This window comes from Eriocheir sinensis, unplaced genomic scaffold (assembly GCF_024679095.1).
Source record: "Eriocheir sinensis breed Jianghai 21 unplaced genomic scaffold, ASM2467909v1 Scaffold258, whole genome shotgun sequence".
Lineage (NCBI taxonomy): Eukaryota > Metazoa > Arthropoda > Malacostraca > Decapoda > Varunidae > Eriocheir > Eriocheir sinensis.
This window is the reverse complement of record NW_026111563.1, coordinates 410,001-426,644: the sequence shown is the minus strand read 5'-3', so window position 1 is coordinate 426,644 and position 16,644 is coordinate 410,001. Positions and strand designations below refer to the sequence as shown.

General features: G+C 45.3%; 1 protein-coding gene across 15 annotated transcripts in view; it reads right to left on the bottom strand.

Moving 5' to 3' along the window:
• Nucleotides 1-16,644, bottom strand: part of LOC126991301 (uncharacterized) — a 45,625-nt gene that overhangs the window by 13,258 nt on the left and 15,723 nt on the right. For 3 of the 15 annotated variants that reach the window (XR_007745382.1, XR_007745383.1, XR_007745381.1), the window contains 3 exons: nt 11,884-11,968; nt 723-851; nt 408-478 (listed from right to left, as the gene is read on the bottom strand). The exons of 8 other annotated variants lie outside the window; for them this stretch is intronic. Coding sequence is in view for 3 of the 7 variants with exons in the window: in XM_050850078.1 (XP_050706035.1) it covers nt 408-478; nt 723-761 (110 nt within the window). In the remaining 4 variants the exon portion in view is untranslated. The remainder of the gene's footprint in view (nt 1-407; nt 479-722; nt 852-11,883; nt 11,969-16,644) is intronic. 4 more of the 15 variants (XM_050850078.1, XM_050850081.1, XR_007745388.1 and 1 more) reach the window with 2 other exon arrangements.

The window sequence follows — 16,644 nt, the reverse complement described above, 5'->3', positions numbered from 1 at the left end:
TGTTGAGTGCCTATACTACATGTTAAGCAAAGCTCCACCACCCAACACCTACCCACAAGGTGACCTCAATATCCACCACTCAGAACCACACACACACACACACACACACACACACACACACACACAACAACACTGAAGAATTACAGAGAGTTGATAATTTTTTTCAAGTGAAGTGGGTGCAAAGAGAACTTCCAAATTAAATGTCTTCTTTATAAATAATGTTTTTCATGAAAACTATTACTTGTCAAGTGACCCCAAACTTGACTGATTATTACAACACAGCTAGGACACATAAGTTGAAAAATACTCATAACTTGCCAATAAATAAGATCCTGCCAGACAGTCTCCTCAATGGTGTTAGTATGCACTGAAAACATGTGTGGGTTAGTGTGAACAGCAGCATTTACCAGTCTGTTGTGGCGGCGTCCTCCCCACGACTCAGAGGACTGCTTCCACAATGTTTGCCGTCCACCACCACCTGTAACAAGGGAAACACTAAGCTTCACACAACACACCGCCTGGCACAACACACCCAAAAAGACATTTGAAACCTTTGTAGAACACTGTGTTATAGCAATCAAGAGGAGGGTATCAGGACACTTCTCCTCTTGAAATTGACCTATCTTTCAGCCTCTTGATTCTTTTGTGGGAGCAGTGAGTAGCAGGCTTTTTCTTTCATTATTTTCTTTTTGTTACCCTTGAACTGGACCAATGAACCTCACCGTTAATACTGAAAGACAGACTTTTTGCCCAAATGCCATCCTTCTGTGTCATGCTGGGGCGCGGAAATCACCGTGACAAGTTCCCGGATAAGTCACTCTCAGGCTACCAGCTGTGGACAGGTACAGCGGCTGAAAGGACAGAAAATATCACCAGAGCGCTGAGGGCAGTAAAGACAGAGTAGTGGGAACCCAGCACCATTATGACAGCAAGGGATGGTCAGGTTACATTAGTTAATTTTAATTTTTATTTTCAGCCATTGTGTTATATTTCTGTTCTATATATTACATTTTATTTCTACATCCTATTTTACTCTGTGTTTGGTTGGGGTCTCATTATAACCTTGCTGCACTGGACTGTAGGACTGGCCCAGCATTTCCACAAAGCATGAGCTACAAACTTTGATTTATGGGGAGTTTTCATTTATTTGATATTAATGGAATTTTTTATTTTATGCGGCAATCACTAATTTATGGAAGGATAGGAGGCCGAGGAGATGCCCACAGAGTTCAGGGCTCGAGCACGTCAACAGACCCTGCCGTGAGGTGCTTGGGATGGGGAGGAAGGTGGCCTGCATGGGGGACTTGCCTGGAGGAAACCCTGGGGTGGGCATCATGGGGTGGGTGAGGCAATGCACCCCCAGTGTATGCCCCCGTTGATTGAAAGAGGAGAGGAATAGGGGGACAAAAAGTAGTGATTTGCAAGAAATATGTCACAGTAGTTTTACAAGCCTCAAAAGCTAACAAAAAAAATAAATAAATAAAAAGTTTTGTCACCAGAATTGGAGGAAGGAGAGAAAGGGATTAATGAAATAGGGAGAGAACATTAGAGGAAAGAAATAGGGAGAGAGAAAGTTGGAGATAAATTTCAAAGACATCAAAATCTAACATATATATGAGGGAACCATCAACAAGAGTGTCGCCTGCTAATTTCAAGATGGTGACTGATTATTTCTGGACAAAATATGATGTTGTTTATCATGGAGAGTATTTTTTCCAGAAATCACTAAATAATCAACTTCCACTTCATCCGTCCCACGCTGCATATTTCCGCCCCCCACACCAAGTGTCGGATAAATTTAAACTAGCCTGACATAACCTACCTAATAGGGGGGCTTAGTCCCCCTCGACCCCCCTTCTATTTTCCAAAAGTCCCTTGTTACAGCACTGTATTCAGGGACCAAAAAAGAAACCAAATTAATAACCTGAATTTGAATGGAAAATTTTCAAACACAAGTAACCTGCATTTGAACCTGTTTCACACGTTCATGATACAAGTCAGTGAATACATAATCGTATATGACATGGTTGCAAGATTCTTATGACGAAAATGACTTACCGTTTTGATGCTTCATAAGTACTACCTTAATAGTGTCTTTCAAGACAAGGTAGGCAAATTAGTGGGAGGTTGTCCAAAAAGTCACATGCAGCCTCGAAAAGTAGACCAATACGCTATATATACTCTTCGCCCAATCTAGCAACACTCATACGTACATGTAGGGAAAAGCATAAAGTACCCAATCTAACGTATCATAACCTAAACTAATGTAGGTAATTCTTTACAAGGTCCGCTTCCCCCTCCCTAAAATGGGGAAAATTCCCTACTCCCGAAAGTTTACAGAAACTTCCCATCCCGCGCTGCTTATTTCCCACGGCTCACACCGTGTGTCCAATATATTTAAACTACTCCATCCTAACTTTACATAACATAACCTCGACTCACCCCCTTCGATTCCCCACCCCCTGCTAAGGAGACTGAGTAAAATTGCGTGGTTTCTGTACGTGGCAAAAAATCCCTTGAACATACTTAAACTACTCCAACCTAATTTTACATAACCTTCTAACGTCAGGGCTTTGCCCCCATCAACCTCCCCTCTGCTATGGAGAGTGAGTGAAATTGCATGGTTTCCGTATGTGGTAAAAAATTGCAGAATGTATGGAATCTCCGTACATCTAGGTTAATGTAAGGAATTTCCCTACATCTAGGGTATTTTTCAACCACCCATAACTCAAAAACTGTGTTTGCAACGCATTTCATGTTTACCACCACATTCCCTGCAGTCCCAAAGGCCTCCAAGCCAATTTTGGTTGAAAGGGGTGAGTACGGGCATACACTAGAACAGTGTTGTCCAAACTGGGGTCCGTGTACCCCTGGGGGTCCGAAGCATAGATCAAAAGGGTACGTGAAAAGACGATGAACACACACACACACACACACACACACACACACACACACACATACCAGAAACTTCCCATGTTCTGTGAAGGAAAAGAGAGAGGGAGGGATGGGTACCTAGGAATGACGCGTAATGTACGTGTACCTAAATATAATATAATATAAACATAATATAGTATAACTGAGTTTAATCAGCCATAGGGGTACGTAACAGTAGGAGAAGGTAATAAAGGGTACAATAGGCGAAAAGTTTGGACAGCACTGCACTAGAACAATACTGAAACGGAGGAAAGAGATGGAGAGAAAGGGAGGAATGAAATAAGGAGAGAACATTGGAGGAAATAGGGAGAGAGAAAGTTGGAGATAAATTTTACAACGATCAAAAACTAACATAAAATAAGGGAATTATTAACAAGTGTGTCGCCTACTAAGTTCAAGGCAGTGACTGATTATTTTTGGACAAAATATGATGTTGTTTATTATGGAGACATTATTTTGTTCCGGAAATCACTAAATGATCAACTTCCGCTGCCCAAAACTGCGTGCTGAATAAATTTACACTAACCTGACATAACCTATCTAGCGGGGGGGGGCTTCGTCCCCCTCAACCCCCCTTCTATTTTCCAGAACTCCCTTGTTACTGCACTGCATTCAGGGACCAAAAAATAATTCATATTGTAGGTATTAACATGCCAAGGGGGGGCTGGCTGCCCTTGCTTCAATATCATAAAAAATAAAAAATCACTGGCCGGAGCCAGTCGAAAATTTAGCAGGCAGAGGTATGGGCTTGCCACCTAGTCCCCATTAAATTTAACGATATGTATATGGTAAAAATTAATATCAATATATAGTGAGAGTTATCACCTTCATATTACAGGTAAAACTCCAGAAATACACCCACCAACTACCAGTGACAACGGAGCAGCGCAGAGCCTGCCCCATTTTTACCACGGTAACCTGACCAAATCTAACCTAACCACTGAGTAAATAAAATGTTTAATGGTAAAGTGCTCAAAATAACAGAAAAGGTGAATAAAAAAGACCAATTAATATAACCTAACCAAAGCTGATTTCTGGAATAACACCCAAATAGTTAGGGATAAATGTCAAAATAATTAGGCTACCCTTTCTTCAATAATCCCCTCATGATAAGAGAAATATTCTAACCTATCACCGCTGCCACTGTCAATGGAGGTGGAATTGGTGGAGTGGACATGCATGGCCGCTGACCACATTCACTGCGGACGGTCTCACAGCTTAACTAAAAATGAGTCTACTAGGGACATGCCACGCTGCAGAAACCCAGGTGGACTGTGACCTGACCAATACCTGACCTGCGAACAGTGACCTAACCAAATCTGATTTCTGGAATAACACCCATGCAGTTAAGTAGTTAAGGATAATTGTCAAAATTCTTGGGCTACCCTTTCTTCAATAGTCCCCTAGTGATGCCAGAAATAATATAACCTAGAAATATAATAGAAATAGAAATAGAAATAGAATAGAATGGAATAGAAATAACCGAATCTAACCTATCACCACCGCTGTCAATTGAGGTGAAATTTACTAGTCATGCCACACTGCGGAAACCCAAGTGGACTGTGACCTGACCTAACACCTGACATTTGACAGGTGCCCGACATTTTGACAGCAAGAGAACAAATGGTTATTAATGACAGTTTGGTGGCTTGACAGATCAGGGCTCATGTCAACTCATTATACACCATCACTACTACCACTGTCACCATCACCAGTCACCACAATCACCACTGTCACCACCACCACCATTGCCACTGTCACCACCATCATCACTGCCATCACCACCATTACCTCTACTACCACCACCACCACTACCATCACCACTGCCACCACCGTCATCACCACCATCGCCTTGTAAAATTTATCTCCAACTTTCTCTCTCCCTATTTCCTCCAATGTTCTCTCCCTATTTCATTCCTCCCTTTCTCTCCATCTCTTTCCTCCATTTCAGTATTGTTCTAGTGTATGCCTGTACTCACCCCTTTCAACCAAAATTGGCTCGGGGGCCTTAGGGACTGCGGGGAATGCGGTGGTTAACATGGAATGCGTCGCAAACACATAGTTTTTGAGTTATGGGTGGTTGAAAAATACCCTAGATGTAGGGAAATTCCTTACACCAAACATGCCACACAGCCCCTTCCCCCCCATAGCCCCCCTCGACATCACGACCAACAGAATACAGAAATTACTGGAAGGACTCGACACAACCAAATCCACTTGCCCCGATAACATTCCCGCCTTCATTCTTAAATCCTTTGCCCACATCCTTCAGGCCATATTCACCCAGTCACTATCATCCACCTCATTACCCTCTGACTGGCTCTTGGCAAATATTAATCCTTTATTCAAGACAGGTGACCAAACTGACCCAGCCAATTATCGCCCCATCTCACTAACATCGATTCCATGTAAAATTTTCGAACACATAATACACAAACACATAATGAATCACCTTGACGCAAACAACATCCTTACTGACTCACAACACGGCTTTCGACCTAAACGCTCATGTGAATCACAACTCATTGCTACATATCACGACATTACGAGGCTACTTGACCGACGTGACATTAAACAAGTTGACACTATTGTTTTAGATTTTGCCAAAGCCTTCGACAAAGTTCCGCACAAAAGACTGACATTAAAATTGAAATACTACGGTATTTCAGGACCTATTCTTCACTGGATCACTGCATTTCTTACTAACAGGACTCAACTTGTTCTTCTTGATGGATCTTCATCTGACACTGTCCCTGTTTCTTCAGATGTCCTTCAAGGCACCATTCTAGGCCCCCTTCTTTTCCTTCTGTATATTAACGATCTTCCACTGTCAATACCTAACTCTTCCACTAGACTTTTTGCCGACGATAGTTTACTGTTTAGAGCAGTAAAGACTACTTACGACTGCAGACTACAACAAAACGACTTGGACGCCCTCGAGCGGTGGGAACGCACCTGGCAGATGCACTTCCAACCAGACAAATGCAAACTTTTAAGATTCACCAGAGCGCACAACCCAATCCATCACACTTACACTCTCCATAAGTCAGATTTAGAATCAGTTCACATACACAAGTACCTTGGTATCCATCTCTCAACTAACTTGAAATTCAACACCCACATAGACCATATCAGTGCCACAGCCAACAGAACAATGGGGTTCCTGAGGAGGAATTTACATAACTGCACACCTGACATTAAACACATAGCTTATGACACACTTGTGAGACCAACACTGGAATACTGCTCCACAGTGTGGGATCCTTACACACACAGAAACACTGACAGGCTAGAACAAATCAACACCAAGGCGGCAAGGTTCATTACAAACAATTACACTCGAACGCCTGGAATCACAATTGTCAATTGGTCAATTGGTTGAATCTAGAGGGTATTCCTCACAGCTGTGGTGGACCACCGCTGCAGCCGGCCCGAGAGTCCTCCCTTAGGAGAGCTATTTGGTCCGGCACAGAATTTGAGGCTGCCCTGCAGTAAGCCGTGTAGCCTGGAACAGGAGGCTCGTCTGCCAGCGTTTGCAGGAAGTTGTCCAGTCCTTTTTTGAATCTGGCGACCGAGCAGCCCGTGGTGTCTCTGACGTGTCTAGGGAGCACATTGAAGAGCCTAGGACCACTGTGTGAGAGGCTGGAGGCGAGGAGATTCTTTATTCTCCCTGGTGCTGTTGAAGGGAGGGCCCGTCTCTCGCATAAGCGACCGGTACGCTCGCTTGTTTTGGCTTTGAGTAGCTCTGGGGTGGGATCAGGCACTTGCTGCTCCAATACCTTCCACACATATATGGCCCCATATCTCTCCCTTCTTCTCTGTTGAGAGTATAGCCCCAGCTTTTGTAGGCGTTGCCAGTAATTGAGGCCCTTCATGCCTTTAATTGTCCTGGTGAAGGCCCTCTGTACCGACTCCAGCTCTTGTATGTCACCCTTTTTGTGGGGTGACCAGAGCTGGCTGCAGTAGTCGAGTACTGGCTGTATGAGTGCCTTCCACAGTGCCAGCATGACCTCCTGTTCCCTTGACCTAAAGGTTCGGAGGACCCAGCCTGGCTTTGCTGGTTGTTTCCTTGATGTGGTGCTGGAAGGTGGCATCGTTGTTCATGTGGACACCAAGACACTTAACGACCCGGCTTGGTTGAATCACTGTCTGTCCCCCTGAATATAGGTTGGTGGAGTCTTTTAGCTCAGTGTTGGGCCCTAGTCTCAGGAGTTCAAATTTTTCCTCGTTGAATTTCATATTGTTTGTTTCTGCCCATTCAAAGATCTTTTGTATGTTTGTCTGTAGTTTAAAAGTGTCACTTTCCTCTCTAATCCTGTGGCTGAGGGTGGTATCATCCGCAAAGGAAGACAGAAAGGAGCTGTCGACCACTTCCTCTATGTCAGCCATCAGGACCAGGAAAAGCAGGGGGCCGAGGACTGAACCCTGGGGGACGCCACTGACAACCTTTTCTTGCTGTGATATGTGGCCATCGACAGCGACTGCCTGTGTCCTGTGTGTGAGGAAGCTGTGCAGCCACACACCCAGCTCACCCGTTATCCCCATGGCCTTCAGCTTGTGAAGGAGGATGCCATGATCGACCCGATCGAAGGCCTTGGAGAAATCCAGGTACACGACGTCCACATTACCTCCTTCAGCAAGTCCTTGGAGCAGCCAGTCGTAGTGGGCCAGCAGGTTGGAGAGGCACGATCTTCCCTTGCGGAACCCATGCTGGGAGCTGCTCATGAGCTCATTATCCTCTAAGTAAGCCATGATGGTATCCCTAATTATTTTTTCAAATATCTTTACTATATGGGAGGTGAGGGCCACAGGTCTGTAGTTTTTTGCCTGGCTTCTGTCTCCCCCCTTGTGGATTGGAGAGATTACTGCCCTTTTTAGTGTGGGCGGAATGATGCCTGTGTCCAGAGATTGGCGCCAGAGCTTGTAGAGGGGGCTTGCCAGTGCCTCTTTGCATTTCAGGAGGAGGATGGATGGCACACCGTCAGGACCAGCAGCAGAGTTCATCTTAAATTCGCTGATGGCTCTCTGAATGTCAGCTGTGGTGAATGTAACATTTGCAAGGTTATGGTGGGTCTGGCTGCAGTCCGTGAAGAACTCACTGGGGTTGTGTATGATCTTTGTAGTTTGTGGCTGTGAGAAGACTGTCGTGTACTGCTGGGACAGGATGTGACATGTTTCTTGGGGATTTCTTGACATTTCCCCATTTTCTGCTTTAAGTGGCCCAACTCTGGCATGTGTTTTAGAAAACTTTTTGCAGTACTTGAAAAAGAATTTGGGGTTGACCTTTATGTTTTTGACTGCCTGATTTTCTTCCCAGTCTCGCTGCTTTTCGTGAGATTCTCTGATTTCTTTTTCGACGGCAGAGATTTTGGCTTGAAGCGAGCTCTTTTGACAGTCGTTTGATGTTTTAAGCATGCGCTGATTTAAGGTGGCCCGTCTCCTCATCAGTATTTTCCGCTCCCTTGGTATGTCACTTCTCCTGGAACCTTGCCTTCTCTTCACTGGGACATTGCCTTCGCAAGCTCTTAGGATGGTAGTGAGCAGGCTGTCTACCATAGTTTCAGGGTCACCGTCCTGCAATACTGCCTCCCAGTCAGTGTCCCTTAGATGAGCATTTATGAGGTCCCAATTTACTTCACTGCTGAAGAAGTTGAGACTAGAGAAAGGGGTCTTTTCTATAGGTCTGGTCACTTCAGGGGGTAGTGTTGATATCTTGTAGTTTGTGTGTATCCTGAGAAGCCTGTGGTCAGAGAAGATAGTTTTCTCGGCAGCAATGCTATTCACTGCATCACTATTGTTTGTGAAGAGCAGGTCAAGGATGTTGTTGCCCCTGGTTGGATCAGTTATAACCTGAATAAGGAAAGCAGAGTTTGTTATATCTAGGAGTAATTCTGCCTGAGACTTATCGGCAAGCGTGCTCCCAGTTAAAATCCCTTCAGACCACTTTAAGAAGGGGAAGTTGAAGTCCCCAGTGAGGATAATATCAGGTGTTGGGATGGGTAAGGAGTCCAGCAGGTGACTCAGGGCCACCATGGCATTGCTGAAATTCCTGGGGCAGCAGCTCGGTGGGCGGTAGCAATTTTCATAACCAAAGTAGTAGCAGTAGTAGTAGTAGTAGTAGTAGTAGTAGTAGTAGTAGTAGGAGGAGGAGTAACCATGGAAACCTGATGATGTCTTTTATATAGGCAAACACACACACACACACACACACACACACACACACACACACACACACACACACACTGCATGGGGCAATAGAATAAGGCATGATGTTACTATCAATGTTGATGATTATAAAATGAAACTTCTTGGTAACAGTAGTAGTAGTAGTTGTAGTAGTAGTAGTAGTTGTGTAGGTAGTGGCTCGCGATGCCCTCCCCTCTGTGGCCTCAACCCTTACAGCGCGGGTGTGGACAATAGTGGGTCACAGCTGGTGCCTGGGCTCAAACCGCGGGTGTGGACAATAGTGGGTCACAGCTGGTGCCTGGGCTCAAACCGTGGGTGTGGACAATAGTGGGTCACAGCTGGTGCCTGGGCTCAAACCGCGGGTGTGGACAATAGTGGGTCACAGCTGGTGCCTGGGCTCAAACCGCGGGTGTGGACAATAGTGGGTCACAGCTGGTGCCTGGGCTCAAACCGGGGGTGTGGACACAGTGGGTCACAGCTGGTGCCTGTGCTCATACCGGAGGTGTGGCCAATTGTGGGTCACAGCTGGTGCCTGGGCTCAAACCGCGGGTGTGGACAATAGTGGGTCACAGCTGGTGCCTGGGCTCAAACCGCGGGTGTGGACAATAGTGGGTCACAGCTGGTGCCTGGGCTCAAACCGCGGGTGTGGACAATAGTGGGTCACAGCTGGTGCCTGGGCTCAAACCGCGGGTGTGGACAATAGTGGGTCACAGCTGGTGCCTGGGCTCAAACCGTGGGTGTGGACAATAGTGGGTGACAGCTGGTGCCTGGGCTCAAACCGCGGGTGTGGACAATAGTGGGTGACAGCTGGTGCCTGGGCTCAAACAGCGGGTGTGGACAATAGTGGGTGACAGCTGGTGCCTGGGCTCAAACTGCGGGTGTGGACAATAGTGGGTGACAGCTGGTGCCTGGGCTCAAACCGCGGGTGTGGACAAAAGTGGGTCACAGCTGGTGCCTGGGCTCAAACCGCGGGTGTGGACAATAGTGGGTGACAGCTGGTGCCTGGGCTCAAACCGAGGGAGTGGACAATAGTGGGTGACAGCTGGTGCCTGGGCTCAAACAGCAGGTGTGGACAATAGTGGGTGACAGCTGGTGCCTGGGCTCAAACTGCGGTGTGGACAATAGTGGGTGACAGCTGGTGCCTGGGCTCAAACCGCGGGTGTGGACAAAGTGGGTCACAGCTGGTGCCTGGGCTCAAACCGCGGGTGTGGACAAAAGTGGGTCACAGCTGGTGCCTGGGCTCAAACCGCGGGTGTGGACAAAAGTGGGTCACAGCTGGTGCCTGGGCTCAAACCGCGGGTGTGGACAAAAGTGGGTCACAGCTGGTGCCTGGGCTCAAACCGCGGGTGTGGACAAAAGTGGGTCACAGCTGGTGCCTGGGCTCAAACCTCGGGTGTGGACAAAAGTGGGTCACAGCTGGTGCCTGGGCTCAAACCGCGGGTGTGGACAAAAGTGGGTCACAGCTGGTGCCTGGGCTCAAACCGCGGGTGTGGACAATAGTCGACAAGGCATTTTTTGACTTAGCATGCCATCAAATTTACTTTAACCCCTTCCCCGCGGCAGGGCAGACGTATGTACTGCCAAAAAAAAAATGGTCTATGTATAGACGCTGTTGATTTTCATCCATACATGTATATATAGATTCCCCCAAGTGGGCATTCCAGATTGACATTTATATATAGACTCTGCCGCAAAACTGAACAAACATTTGAATCTATATATAGATGTTATTTAAGCTTGATTGGTTATATGTATATTGATATATTTATATGAAGGCTTAGAGTGTAATCACTGACAGTACATGAGTCAGAATCATCAAAATCATCCAAAAAATCAGCATCTATATCCTCAGCTACCAAAGAAGTCATTTCTTCCAGCTTAACAGGTCTCTTTCTCCCTGACTCGATACACTAATAATAAAAGAAAATAGAAAAATATGCAAAAATTCCCAGTGTTAGCTGTTGTACGTCCACCACCGACAAGGCACAAGCGGTGACTGTCCTTGAGGCAATGTTGGTAAGTGTCAGGGGGTTTGAGATGTCAAATAACGACTTCTTTTGTTAACTTTGTCAGTAGTAAGGAATCGTCTGTATATAGACCATGCTACAATCTAGTGTGGGCAAATGAAAGCAAACGTCTATATATAGACGCGCCAACAAAAAGTCCCAATTTCGAAACATCTATATATAGATCCCCCGCCGGGAAGGGATTAATACCTCGCCATGCTTCCTTAACTAATTATTATTCAGTGTACGCCTTGTGCTAGCTTTGAGAAGATGCCCGTTAGACATCCCACCTCTTCTCACGGTGAATTTCATCCACAAGATGGGGGCCCTTTGACCTCAGCACCCATCAAGGGCATCAAGAAGGCCCGGAAGTTAAGATTTATTGGGTGTGTTTCACATAAACTGTATAAAAGTTATGCTTTTTATTACTAAATCATAGAAGGGAAGTCCACTAGGGGTGGAAAACTGTCTATATTAATCTGTTTTCAGTGATCCTACTTCACTATTCTGTACTCACTCTAGCAATGGTCATATAGCCTTCAAATTAACATAAAAGGACAGTTAAGGGTGTGTACTTTACAATGGTACTTCATTTAGTCACGTGAGGTGAGTAGAAGTGAAGGTATGAAAGGGTGAAATGAGGCGGCATGTGTCTGCCTGAATATGCCCACGTGCTTTTCCTCACTGTTAAAGCCGCAGTAAAATGAATCAATAAATCAATAAATAAATAATTAAAAGAAAAATTAATCAGCATTACCTACTCCAATGACGTCCAGCAGGGCTACAGAATTTCTTCCTTGTGATCGGAGCCTTCTTCTTCTGCTTCTTCTTTGTCACATATCCTGCAAGCCAGAGGAAGTTAGTAGTGGTAGTGGTAGTGGTGGTAGTAGTAGTAGTAGTAGTAGTAGTAGTAGTAGTAGTATAGTGAGGGTGCTGATTCTCATGGTAGTAGTAGTAGTAGTTGTAGTAGTAGACAGATAAATAGATAGTTAGGTGGATTGATAAATAAATAATTATAAGCTAAATAATTAGTAGCAATACTTATACAAAACATGTACAAAATGGTGAATCATTAAACCTCACAATGGTGAATTAATAAACCTTCTTAAGTCAAAAAGTTTCAATTGCAATTAATAAACAAATCAATAAAGAAACAACATTTTACAGCCTCCAAAGGTGCCAGCCCTATGATGTCCAAATCCCTTATGCAAGAGTTAACCAGCATCCTCATTCTTTCATCCCCATACTGTCCAAATCCCTCATGCAAGAGTTAACCAGTATCCTCATTCTTTCATCCCTGTACTGTCCAAATCCCTCATTCAAGAGTTAACCAGCATCCTCATTCTTTCATCCACATACTGTCCAAATCCCTCATGCAAGAGTTAACCAGCATCATCACTCCTTCATCCCTGTACTGTCCAAATCCCTTATGCAAGAGTTAACCAGCATCCTCATTCTTTCATCCACATACTGTCCAAATCCCTCATGCAAGAGTTAACCAGCATCATCACTCCTTCATCCCTGTACTGTCCAAATCCCTTATGCAAGAGTTAACCAGCATCCTCATTCTTTCATCCCCATACTGTCCAAGTTCCTCATGCAAGAGTTAACCAGTATCCTCATTCTTTCATCCCTGTACTGTCCAAATCCCTCATTCAAGAGTTAACCAGCATCCTCATTCTTTCATCCCCATACTGTCCAAATCCCTCATGCAAGAGTTAACCAGTATCCTCATTCTTTCATCCCTGTACTGTCCAAATCCCTCATTCAAGAGTTAACCAGCATCCTCATTCTTTCATCCCCATACTGTCCAAATCCCTCATGCAAGAGTTAACCAGCATCATCACTCCTTCATCCCTGTACTGTCCAAATCCCTTATGCAAGAGTTAACCAGCATCTTCACTCTTTCATCCCTGTACTGTCCAAATCCCTCATGCAAGAGTTAACCAGCATCCTCATTCTTTCATCCCCATACTGCCCAAATCCCTCATGCAAGAGTTAACCAGCATCATCACTCCTTCATCCCTGTACTGTCCAAATCCCTTATGCAAGAGTTAACCAGCATCTTCACTCTTTCATCCCTGTACTGTCCAAATCCCTCATGCAAGAGTTAACCAGCATCTTCACTCTTTCATCCCTGTACTGTCCAAATCCCTCATGCAAGAGTTAACCAGCATCTTCACTCCTTCATCCCTGTACTGTCCAAATCCCTCATGCAAGAGTTAACCAGCCTCTTCATTCCTTCATCCCTGTACTCTCCAAATCCCTCATGCAAGAGTTAAGCAGCATCTTCACACTTTCATCCCTGTACTGTCCAAATCCCTCATGCAAGAGTTAACCAGCATCCTCATTCTTTCATCCCCATACTGTCCAAATCCCTCATGCAAGAGTTAACCAGCATCCTCATTCTTTCATCCCTATACTGCCCAAATCCCTCATGCAAGAGTTAACCAGCATCATCACTCCTTCATCCCTGTACTGTCCAAATCCCTTATTTTTTTTTTATTTTTTTTACAGCAAAGGAGACAGTTCAAGGGCACACAAAAAACAAACATTAATAAAAAAAAAGCCCGCTACTCACTGCTCCTAAAAAGAATCCAAAGAGGTGGCCGAAAGATAGGTCAGTTTCGGGAGGAGAGGTGTCCTGATACCCTCCTCTTGAAAGAGTTTAAGTCGTAGGCAGGAGGAAATACAGATGAAGGAAGAGTGTTCCAGAGTTTACCAGCGTGAGGGATGAAAGAGTGAAGATGCTGGTTAACTCTTGCATAAGGGGTTTGGACAGTATAGGGATGAGCATGAGTAGAAAGTCGAGTGCAGCGGGGCCACGGGAGGGGGGGAGACATGCAGTTAGCAAGTTCAGAAGAGCAGTCAGCGTGGAAATATCGATAGAAGATAGAAAGAGAGGCAACATTGCGGCGGAATTTAAGAGGTAGAAGACTATCAGTATGAGGAGGAGAGCTGATGAGACGAAGAGCCTTAGCCTCCACTCTGTCCAGAAGAGCTGTGTGAGTGGAGCCCCCCCACACATGAGATGCATACTCCATACGAGGGCGGACAAGGCCCCTGTATATGGACAGCAACTGTGCAGGGGAGAAGAACTGGCGGAGACGGTACAGAACGCCCAGCCTCGAGGAAGCTGATTTAGTAAGAGATGAGATATGAAGTTTCCAGTTGAGATTTTGAGTTAAGGATAGACCGAGGATGTTTAGTGTTGAGGAAGGTGATAGCTGGGTGTTGTCAAAGAATAGGGGATAGTTGTTTGGAAGATTGTGTCGAGTGGTTAGGTGGAGAAACTGTGTTTTTGAGGCGTTGAAGGACACCAGGTTCTTCTTACCCCAATCGGAAATAATAGTAAGGTCTGAGGCTAAGCGTTCTGCAGCCTCCAGCCTTGAGTTGTTAAGTTCCTGTAGGGTGGGTCTTCTATTAAAAGAAGTTGAATAATGCAGAGTGGAATCATCGGCGTAGGAATGGATAGGACAGTTCGTTTTGGAAAGAAGATCATCAATGAACAACAGAAAAAGAGTGGGAGATAGGACAGAACCCTGTGGGACACCACTGTTAATAGATTTAGGGGAAGAACAGTGACCGTCTACCACGGCAGAAATAGAACGGTCAGAGAGGAAACTGGAGATAAAGGTACAAAGAGAAGGATAGAAACCGTAGGAGGGTAGTTTGGAAAGCAAAGATTTGTGCCAGACCCTATCAAAAGCTTTTGATATGTCCAGCGCAATAGCAAAAGTTTCACCGAAACGGCTAAGAGAGGATGACCAAGAGTCAGTTAAGAAGGCTAGGAGATCACCAGTAGAACGCCCCTTGCGGAACCCATACTGGCGATCAGATAGAAGGTCAGAAGTGGAAAGGTGCTTTTGAATCTTCTGGTTAAGGATTGATTCAAAAGCTTTAGATAGACAAGAAAGTAAAGCAATAGGACGGTAGTTTGAGGGATTGGAGCGGTCACCCTTCTTAGGCACAGGCTGTATGAAGGCATACTTCCAGCAAGAAGGAAAGGTAGATGTTGACAGACAGAGGCGAAAGAGTTTGACCAGGCAGGGTGACAGCACGGAGGCACAGTTTTTAAGGACAATAGGAGGCACTCCATCAGGTCCATAAGCCTTCTGAGGATTGAGGCCAGAGAGGGCATAGAAAACATCATTTTGAAGAATCTTTATAACAGGTATAAAGGAGTCAGAGGGGGGATGAGTAGGAGGAATATGCCCAGAATCGTCCAGAGTGGAGTTTTTAGAAAAAGTTTGAGAGAAGAGTTCAGCCTTTGAGATAGATGAGACGGCAGTGTTGCCGTCAGGACTGAGGAGTGGAGGGAAAGATGAAGAAGTGAAGTTGGAGGAGATGTTTTTGGCTAGATGCCAGAAGTCACGGGAAAAGTTAGAGAAAGCAAGGTTTTGACATTTTCTATTAATGAAAGAATTTTTGGTTAGTCGGAGAATAGATTTGGCACGATTTCGGGCAGAAATGTAAAGTTCATAATTAGCATTAGTTTGAAGGCTCTGGTATCTTTTGTGAGCTACCTCTCTATCATTGACAGCACGAGAACAAGCGTGATTAAACCAAGGCTGTTTAGCGTGAGGAGTAGAGAAAGAACGAGGAATGTATGCCTCCATTCCAGAGACAATCACCTCTGTGATGCGCTGAGCACACACAGAGGGGTCTCTATCCTGGAAGCAATAATCATTCCACAGGAAATCGGAAAAGTACATCCTCAGGTCGTCCCACCGAGCTGAAGCAAAATGCCAGAAGCATCGCCTCTTCGGTGGGTCCAGAGGGTGTACAGGAGCGATAGGACAGGATGCAGAAATAAGATTGTGATCGGAGGAGCCCAACGGAGAGAGCAGTTTGACAGAATAAGCAGAAGGGTTTGAGGTAAGGAAGAGGTCTAGAATGTTGGGCCGATCTCCAAGACGGTCGGGAATACGTGTAGGGTGCTGGACCAACTGCTCTAGGTCGTTGAGGATAGCAAAGTTGTAGGCTTGTTCACCAGGATGGTCAGTGAAAGAGGATGAAAGCCAAAGCTGGTGGTGAACATTGAAATCTCCTAAGATGGAGATTTCAGCGAAGGGAGAGTGGGTCAAGATGTGCTCCGAGAGGTGTCTTGATAACTCCTCGAACCTCTTTCTTCTCAATTTCTGCAACATTCGCGGTCTTCGCTCTAATTTTCATTCTGTGGAACATCATCTCTCCTCCTCTAAACCTCACCTTCTCTTCCTTACCGAAACACAGGTTTCTGAGGCTACTGACAGCAATCTCTACTCTGTTCCCTCCTACTATCTCTATCCTAAATTTCAATCCAAAGCTGGATGTTGCGCCTACGTGCGCAACGACATCACTTGCTCTCGTGCCCACGACCTTGACTCTTCTGAATTTTCCACCATCTGGTTAAGACTTCACTGTCATTCTATTACTAAATACATCTGTGCTGTTTATCTCTCACCTAACTCTACCAACTATGTAAAATTCTTTGACTATTTGAATTCTAAAGTGGAGCACATCTTGACCCACTCTC